At 37.0% G+C, this 10,175-nt stretch overlaps 1 protein-coding gene across 1 annotated transcript; it reads left to right on the top strand.

Moving 5' to 3' along the window:
• The first annotated feature begins 607 nt into the window (after positions 1–607).
• On the top strand, positions 608–9,806 carry LOC139141769 (headcase protein homolog). Its single transcript, XM_070711419.1, has one exon. The coding sequence runs from the start codon at positions 3,450–3,452 to the stop codon at positions 4,995–4,997; it is 1,548 nt and encodes a 515-aa protein (XP_070567520.1). The 5' UTR covers positions 608–3,449; the 3' UTR covers positions 4,998–9,806.
• Positions 9,807–10,175: the final 369 nt, after the last annotated feature.

The following is a 10,175-nucleotide window of genomic DNA, read 5'->3' as shown; positions in this document are numbered from 1 at the left end:
TCGCTGTAAATGGCTCGCGCAGGTGCAGAAGAATGCCTACGTTGGAATCCGCGTGTCAACAGAGTTTGTATTTCTGTCCGGACAAAAATTGAAAATTTCGTTGTAAAATCACATGTTATTTAGTTGTAGGGCACGTAATGTTTCCGAATAATATGCGATTCTCTGTTATTTGACAGGCTACTCAACATGAGCCAGTGATCATTTCAATCAAAACTAACGGAAAAATCGCCAGAAGATACAGCTAATGGAACTTTAAAACTGTGGGCTACTTGGATTTGTTTCTTTGCTCCCAAATATATCGCGGTGATCCTGATAATAGTGGAGGGATTTAAAGTTTTACTGGGGAGAGTTTAAGCAAAGAGTTTAAAATCTGTTTCGAGGCGAGTACTAGCTTCAGTGAACGCAATGGGGATTTACTAATACTAGTAGTTCAATTGTAATTTTTACGATCGTTCTAACGACTGGCGAGTAACTATACCCTGTCATTAATTGTTGGCAGCGAGGAGGTGCGGACAAAATGATCAGTGGTATGGAAATTGTTAATGAACAGTACTATTTATTAATTTATTTATTTATGTATTTATGTATTTATTTATATGGCATTATTTATATGTGTATTTAAATTTTTAGTTTCACAAGACCCACATATGGGCTTTCTTAACAAGGCAGTAGGGAATAGAACAAGAAATGACATTTTATTACAGAAAATGGAAAACAATAGAAACACATCAAGAAGTTATTGAATTGGCTTATGAAGATTTAACTTACCTGTCTTTCCATTGTCGAAGTCTATCTAAATACTGCTGGAACGTGGATCTCCGTGAGCTGTACCAAATTTATACGCCTCATATAGATATGCCATCATATTCGCTGGGAGTTTTAGTTGTGTAAAAACCATCGGCGACTTGAGAAAATTAGCCGTAGCATAGGCAGTATAATGAGCCTGTGTAAACTTCACGGCGTGTTGCTCGTCGTGATATTGTATAATAACCAAGTACTTAAAAAAATCAAATACTCGGATAAATTACGAATATGAAGTTCCACTATTATATCATAGACCCTCGAGGGTCTATGATTATGTCTACAACCGACCGCAATGTTCAACCATTACAATCGATAACATTTACGGTCAATACGAAAATCGTTCGTTAATTTACTAGATCGCCATATCCCTATTAGTTACTGAGTATATCCCTCATCATTTAGGACATTATTTTTAACCACCAAGTTGAGTGATGACATAAAATAATTACCAAATGCCATTCCCTAGAGAATGACTTGCGTATGTCCAGGCGCGTGTGATTGTCCCCACTATCAATTTGCATAATAACATCCACTATTATTTTAGATTAAACACTAATATATCTAAGCATGCAAAGAATTCCGGCCATGGGATTCCATGTTTCATAATGGATTCCCTCTATCCTTCGTTAGATTAGAATGTCTTACGTATTTCATCATCATCATCATCATCATCATCATCATTATCATCATCGTCGTCGTCGCCGTCATCTTCATCGTCGTCGTTAGTAATGTTGGCTGTGGAACAACGACTCAGTCAATTTGATTGCCATGGCCTAACAGGCATAAGGGAGGAACGTATGCGCAATCCGACCTTACATGTTGATGGCAAGGGACTTTCACCTTTTCGACAACTGAAAGATGTGCAATAATTCCTGCGTTACGATTATAGAATTTCAATACCATGAACACGTATGACGGACCAATCTGTCGTGGGTATTATCGTAATTTTTCAGCATTTATGTATGTTCGCTGTCCATGCTTGTATTGATTTTGCTATGAACTTACATGGACTCAGGCTTTTAACATCTAGTGCCCTGCGTGCATAGACTAAATATGCAGTATTTTGCGTGCCTTCGCAAGTCATTTTAATACTTGCATATTTAATAAGGTACAGTCATTTCGGACCCCGGAAACGTACGCTTTAAGAGTCGCCTTGAACCCTTTTTACGATTAGTAGCCCTACCACTCCCTGGTTGTCCTGTGTTCCGGCCTCTCACCAACACGGCAACTCCTTGGGAGTAGTAATAGTAGCACTATGGATAACAGAGCAACTTGTGAACCAAAAAGTGTAAATTGCAGAATGCATCACAGGTATTATGTAAATAATGAGAAATTGTCATTTTAGATATCTTTTGCCTGTCAGTGAGTAAGCATTGCATGTAAACTTTTACGAGTTATTCAGTTTGCTGCTTTCATTTTGAAGTAGGCTCATAGCGAATGCTTTGGTATAAGCACCAGATCTGATTTGTTTTTAAATCAAAATTCAACTGGCAAAATTTAAGTTTTAGCCATTTTGACTACGTAATATCGCTTGCACTGTCAATGCCTCATGTGAAGAACACCTCATTGCCACGGTCCTGTACCGAAATAATCTCAGTTCTATACCTGTGGATTCGGCAGCTATCGTTGTAGATGGGAACGGTAATATTTACTGACAGAAGGCGTTCGGCCCTTCGACCTACTTTTGAAACCCTCCACAGTTCACTGCATAGCATTTTGTCTAACGAATAACGTAACTACGCAATGTCTGTGAAATATTGACGGAATTGTTCTCGGTTCGTGAACAATAAAATAAGGTCACGAAACGGGTCTTTCGTCCATTATCTGCAATTTAGACGGGGTGCACATGTTACAATTCAAGTAGAATTGACACCTATTATATACAAAACCTTATTGTCAACTGCAAGCTATGTGCGCCGTGTTGCATCAATTGGCAAAGTGCCAAGAATCATGAACCAATTGAACGTTGCAGCTACTGGTTATATATTTACCTTTTTATAGTTCAGTAAATTTGTCTGCTTTTAGGTCTCTTTAGCTGCTTCAGAGCATGGACTATTGTCAGCAGAGAAAATCAACAATTATAAACTCATTCGACTTAATAAACATCGTGATACGTGGCTGATCATTTTGTTGAGTTTCTACATTTATCTTTCCTTGTCTTTCGTGTACATTTCCGCCCGATTGAGTAAGATAAAATTTAATTCACGCAAGCACCTTTTGAACAGCAAAGCAGTACAATCAGCGAGATTTTCGCATTTCGTGCAGATTTATTGAATTGTCAGAAACTCGTTCAGTTTAAATTTGCAGATCCAAAACATTGTTATCCATTTCGACATGTTCAGTACTCACGTACAGACAAACCAATGTCCGTAATCCTAAAGAGCACGATTGCGAGTCTCCACCAATCACACAGAAGGACATTTATTCATGGTTAGTTTTTGTGGTAAGTTAAATGGCCTCTCTCCGCGATAAACCAATCAGAGTCAATCACTTCATCATGAAGGGAAAATGACAACATTTCCAGGTGCCGACCACGCCCCTTCATGCGTTCAGAAAGAAATACAGCAAGACAACAACAACAACGTTGTAGTTGGCCATCCTTTTAGCAAATTCTGACAGAAAATCACACGACTATTGCATTGAAGATGCCTTACTCGAAAAAGGAGAAGGCGAAGATCAAAACTCAACAATTTCGAGAACAGCATCAGCAGGAAAACGAAGCCAACGGCGAGGAAAACGCTGAAAACAACAGTGTGGTAAGATGTTCTGTGCCAAGTGGATGCTTGCTGAATAATGAACCCGTCAACATACATGATCCAAACGATGTTGCTAAAGTGGTGTGTAATAATCCAGACTGCACCAACGGGGAGTTTATGCACCGTGAATGTTTCAATGTATGGGAGGATGAAGTACTCACGTTCCTACGATCATCCGGACGGGCGAGGAGTTGGTCAGAGAAGCAGCGAAGACAGAACCTATGGACAAAGAAGGGTTATGACCTGGCGTGGAAGGCATGCTCATGCCTGTGCGCTAAGGGCCACTTGCGCAAAGACCTCAACTGGATCCCTCCGAAAAATCCAGATGACGCTCAAAAGAAAATACGCAAGAAGAAAAAGTCAGGCGACAAACCAAGCATCAACACCAAAACAATTGGCCCTCTCCAATCACCAAACAACGGCAAACTTATACGTCAGAGTTCCACATCTTCAACTGAAAACCACAGTCCCCCGAGCAGCGCCGATTACATGTCATCCCCACGAAGTGCTCCCCGCAAAACGAGCTCAAGGTTTGAATTCCCAATCAGTGGAAACGGAAACATGTTGCATCAAGGCGGACATGGCATAAGCAGTGTTGACAACAGCGACTTGCATCGCGCTAGATTGAGTAGTGGGGGAAACTACGGACTTGCAGATACCGCGACTCGAACGGTGAGCCCCCTGACGACAAACAATAACAACGGAAACATGCAAAGATTCACAACCGCGCCATCGACCACGCTCATGCCAACCGCGGTTAATACGAACGTCAACGCAGGGGTTGTAGCACCTACGAGCAACGTTAACAACAACGGTAGCAGTGTTCTGTTCCCAAATAAGCCAAACATCCATTTACTACGCCGCATCGATTTCACTTCTTTCAAGAACGCACTACCCAGCCACAAACTCAACTCGTACCACATCCGAATGGACGACGATAATGATGATATACGAGCCGTCATACTGACCACGTTAAGTACTTATACAACGAGTTTCATGATATGTACTCTATGTGGGCAACATCTGCTTGTTTTTGACAAATACCCTCTCATCGACGGTACATTTTTCCTGACCCCGCAACGCCATAACGATAGATGTATGCAGGTCTACTCCGAAAACAAAACCATGTATCTGAGCGCTGTGTGCGTCAATTGTCTAGCAGGAGGTCAAAATATTATATGTAAGAGTTGCAAGGCACGTTGGGATGGAAGCCACCATCAGCTAGGAACGATGTACAAATATGATATATTTGCTGCCAGGCCATGTTGCCCCAACCGCGTCTCTTGTAAGCATTGCAACCAGCCTGTGATTGATATACGACAAGGTATGAATTATTTCAGCGAATACTCCCAGGTTGTGCAGTGTCCTCATTGTGGAGTGTCTGACTACCATTTCGTCAAACCACTCACCACCTACGAACTTATACCAAACCATTAAGATGTAGGTATGTAGTTTCCCTCATGATTGTGGATAACAAGAGACAACAGTGTGCCGTGTTCTGGCACACGACTTACCTGGTGTTTATCAGTTCAAACGACGGTCACGCCCATTTTTCACACCGTTGTCACTAACAGTATAGTAGGCGTAGGCCATGGTCATAAATTACACACGCGCATTTGATGATGTAATGGAGACAATGAATATTCTGTTTGCGATATGTCATAATCCCAAACATAACTTTAAAATATTCTGCCTGTGAGTTATTAGCATAAGTTCATCAGTTGTTACCATGCTACTGACAACACCATATCTTGAACATGTTGTTTTATATTATAAAACATAAGTAGGTGTAAGTTACCTTTCCTAGTGTTTTCCCTTGAAAAGCAAAGCAAAGCTAATGCCATCTAAACCCAATATCTTCTTTCTAAAAAATAGTGGCACAGTACATCTGGGAAATGGAAAATGGTTAAGTTAGTATTTTACAGAATATATGTCAGTAAGACAAATTTTGTAATGATTTTGGTAACTGGGTCATTGACACAGTTCATGGAAATATCAGATTTTTCCCTTCAGTAACTAGTGTTATGGAGACTTTGAACAGAACCATGTCAGTCCAACGCTATAAATATTAATGCTGTTGGGAATATTTGATATAAAGTTTTCATCGACATAACAGAAATGATATAAGTACGAAAAGCAATACAAAAAGAAAGGAATTTATTGTGTTTCTATGCATCTTAAATGCAAAACATCTTTTCTTTTTTTCAAGTTTACATTTTTATGATCATCTCTTGTATTGTTTCATCTGTCTAACAAAGGATTTGCATGCACTAACAACTTAATGGTACTTTATTCTTTAAAGTTATTCAAATAAGTACTTTCCCAAAAGTTAAAAACATTCAAATTTTTGGATTGTGTATGTTTGTAATGTTCTTTCGTGAAGAATTTTCCGTGTAGATATGTTAATAATTGTTGAGCAATACAAGTGATCTAAAATTACAGGAAGTATTGCTGTTTAAATTTTCTATAATGTGACAAATATGTGTCATTGTCACTAAAAGGCATTCAATAAAAGTAAACACCATTTATAGAAGTCAAGTCAAAGGCACGTAATAATAATTTCATTGTCAGTCAGAGAGCATCTAATTTTATCCAAATGAAATGTGAATAAAACGATAGAATTTGTCGTAAAATGCATAAAAAGGAAAAGGTTTACAGAGAGTATGTAGTTTGCATTTTTAACATAAAAATGGGCGATGTGACTCATAACATTTGCATATGAATCAAAATAAATGAAAGAACTCACAGAGACAAATAGAATTGAAGTTAAAAAGCATTGCATGGTATGGTTTGGATACCAAAAGTTGTTTTGTTGATATGCATATGCTATCAATGTTACAACTTGCATACAAGAGTGAACAGAGAATACACAGAGAAGTATTATCCTTGATCCAGATGATACGCTGTAGGGGTCAGAGGTCAGGAAATCACCTCTTTCTGCAACAGTAAAATTAGCATACTTATTTACATGCGCTTCCCTCATAGGAATGGCATGTTAGTTTCTGCCAGTGCATTTTATTGGCAATACTCAACATAGCCTTGTTGCTAAGAACAGCTGTGTCTTTGGTTTGCCTTGTTAGTGTTCTTAGAGAACTGATTGCCATGAAACTTGATTTTTTGAAGGTAAAACTCAGTAGAGTTACTGATTTACTGCACCTGACTAAATTGAACCCCAGGTTTGTAATTGGAATTGATAGTTTATTAATATCAGTCCAGATCTACGGTTTTCCAAGCAACCTCTGAAGCAAACAAGCTATTAAGTGTCAATGAATGAAGGTCAAAAGTTCATACAATTTTTATGTTCTGTGTTGTCATAAACTGTCCTTCAGGAATGGATTTTGTTGATATTTGCTTTCATGGGTAAATTCTGAATACATTAATGATTGTTAATCATAGAAGTCTCCACCAGAAAGTTTTCCATGTGTAAATGAAATTGTATAAGTTCCATTTTTCACCGATCTTTCAGGTATTTGCTAGATGTTTGGTGTTACAACATTGGTCACTGTCAATAATGTCACTGAATCTATTAATATTTGAAATATATTGAATTGTGTTGTAGTTACCCTACAAACAAATTGCCTGGCCCATTCTGTCTGGGTAATACAGTACAGAATCAACTGATGTATAAAATACAACGTACAACATATATTTGTAAAGGTTTATGCTAGGTTTTCATTTAACGGCAAATCCTGTATGGTGTTTTATCTTTGTATTTTCTACTTCTGTCATTACAACTTGAATTGATCACACTTGATTTATGCTGGATGTTAGGGTTAAAATTAACGTATAGAACTTTAATAAAACGTAAGTATGTTGATTTAGCAAAGCAAATGAATGCCATTGTAGCAAAGTAAGCTCACCTCCTTGAAAGGGAAATTCTATTTACAATTTGTATAAGTTTTTATGTCTTGAATCAAAGTAAGAATTACCACCTGGCCAGAGCTGTGGCAGGTAAATTTTTGGCCAGGCAGTGGATTGGTGGAAATAATTATCAAATCTTAGTTTGCAGAGGTCAGAGGTGAGATATACTGGGTATATTGTATCATGCAAGGCACAATTATCAAGACAGGAACCAGTTTTTGCTTGGTCAGGGAACTTTTTGTGGTTACCTCACCCTTTATCTGGTCATTATTTTCCAAGAATTTCCTTCACTGCTTGAGTAAATCATTGGATTCAGTGTTATTTTTCAGTTTACGGCATTTATATTTGACTTGAGGCCTTCACTTTGAAAATTTTCAGATAATTACACAGTGGCCCTAGACATGGCACTTAAATCACTTTTATACTTCAGCGTTAAACAGTCTTAACGAATGTTTAGTGTTTAATAGTCAAATTGAATGAATCAAAGAGCTTGGCTAGCATTTCTTCTTTTCATTTCCAGATTTGCTACATGATTGACACAAGATATATTCTTCGGCACAATCATTGCATTTAAGATAAGGGGACAAGTATTATAAACAGATAAACAACATTGAAACTTTTTGGTATTCAAAATGACGGCCAGCTATATCAGAGCCTGTTCTATTCAATGTAGTTTTAAAAAACATTGATTTAGCTTTAACATATGATTCCCACGCTATGATGAAATACTTGCAGTTTAAAGCTAGAGTTGTTAGTTTCTTGATGATAAAAGTTGATTATTGCAGAAGCGTTAATACAGAAGTTCATCAATTTTTGACAGTACAACTTCTGTATTTTGTGGAACCAGAGGATGCCGCAACCTTGAAAATGTTTCTTCCCCATATACATGAGATTTCACAATAAAAACTTGTTATTGTGAAATTTGTAAAATATATATATTGGTGAAAACCATTATTTGTTCCACATACTGTTCTAAACTAAACTTGCCATTTAAAGTTTGATTCATTATGTTTTAAAAATCAAATTTTACACAAAACACTGTAAATTTATGCTTGAGATTTGATCTTTAACCTTAGGCCTCTGTGTTTAGCAGAGTATGTTGATCAGCAGAGATCACCCTTTGTGTCACAATCATACAGCTTTAGTTTCACATCTGTATTCTGCTTAAGGTTTAACAGAGAGTAGCAGCTAAACCATGGAGAGAAAACAAATTGTTATTATAACCTTTGAGAATTGAGGTTTAGTGATGTGACTCAGAAAACTTCTGTTGATATGTCATTCCCAGGATACACTGCAACATTGAAAGCTCTGAAATTTCAATACAGTGCACTTATGTCTGCCTTTTATCATTGAAATGTCACCTTGTAAATTTGACCAAACTAAACATTTGTAATTTCAGAGAAGCATTACAATCCACAGTGTAGGTTTTTCTGGATTTTTTTGCTGTCAACTATTCACTCAACTGGAGTTTGGAGTCACTTCTTACCCAGTGAACTTTGACCCTCATTATGGTTTAATTAGTTTGCATAAAACTGTTGTTGCCATGCAGTTTGATGAAAAATGTCATGTCTGTCTCTTTTCACAAACAAGCTGAAAATTTTAGAGGGTGTGAAATGCACTGTAAACGTGCAAGGCTCCATGACACAATTTTAATTCCATTTTCATGTTTCGAATAGTACAAACCATTTAATATCAGTAACGTGGTTTAGCTCCTTATTATTTTCAATGTTGTTGTTATCTTTGGTATGAACAGTGGGGGTCAAACTGGGAAAGTTGATACTTTCACAAGCTACATTAACGAAATGACAAACTAGCCCAGAAAACCCAGCAGAAAAACAAAATTTAGAAATTCTGTAAAGATCTTAACACAAGTCTACATCAATAAAAGCGTTATTGGTAAGGTTGACATAATTCTTACCTTTATCAACATTATTCTTTCTATTCTGATCAAATTAATTTTCAAGGCAGAATTATATGGAGATCTCTATATGTAGATAGTAAACACATGATAATGAACCTTGCTGTTTTCTGTGGTGGCTGGAAGTGCCTGGTATCATCTGCAGTGTAATTTTCTGTCCAAAGGTTGCATTTGGATCGTTTTCAGAGACACATGTACTTGATCCAAATTCACACTTTGTAATTTGCACATCATTGTAACTGTCATGGAAGCATTGCAGCCTTGAAATCTTTCAACATAAACAAAAACTTCCTTGCACCAAGCTGTAAAATCACATGGTATATATTTTTTAGTTTTTTCATACATAAGAGGCTATCTAATGATTTGTACTTTTCATATTTAAACATTTCTACAGTTTACTTGTAGTTTGAAGTATAATCTTTGTAAGGAATGTGCATGAAATAAAAAGGTATTAGAAAAAGTGCAAATACTAATATCTTGTTTTTGTTTGTTTGACTGATGCAAGAAATTGACTGAGTGCTGATGCATAAACATTTACAGATATCCAACGTCTGACATGAGTGCAGAAATTTTTGATGTTAAGTTAGAATGTGCCTCAGGGAGATATTAGGACCCTCAAATTTTTACAATTCTTTTGTTATCTACCACTTATGGGGGATCATTTTAAAGCTCTTGGTGTAAGACTTTTCACATCTTAGTTTTTTGAAAAATCAAAAATTTTATTTTTCTCCATAGAGTTAACACTGAATTTCAGTGAGTGAATTTCAAATATCGGTAAATCTTTGGTAATTTGTTCTCTGGTACTAAAATTTGCACTGTGACCCCCAACTTTTAGT

Source organism: Ptychodera flava, chromosome 10 (genome assembly GCF_041260155.1).
Source record: "Ptychodera flava strain L36383 chromosome 10, AS_Pfla_20210202, whole genome shotgun sequence".
Lineage (NCBI taxonomy): Eukaryota > Metazoa > Hemichordata > Enteropneusta > Ptychoderidae > Ptychodera > Ptychodera flava.
The sequence above is the reverse complement of the archived record's forward strand: the minus strand, read 5'-3'. Positions and strand labels throughout refer to the sequence as shown.

What these genes read in the sequence shown, in the direction of transcription:
- LOC139141769 (XM_070711419.1), top strand. Translation starts at nt 3,450, where the DNA reads ATGCCTTACTCGAAAAAGGAGAAGGCGAAGATCAAAACTCAACAATTT.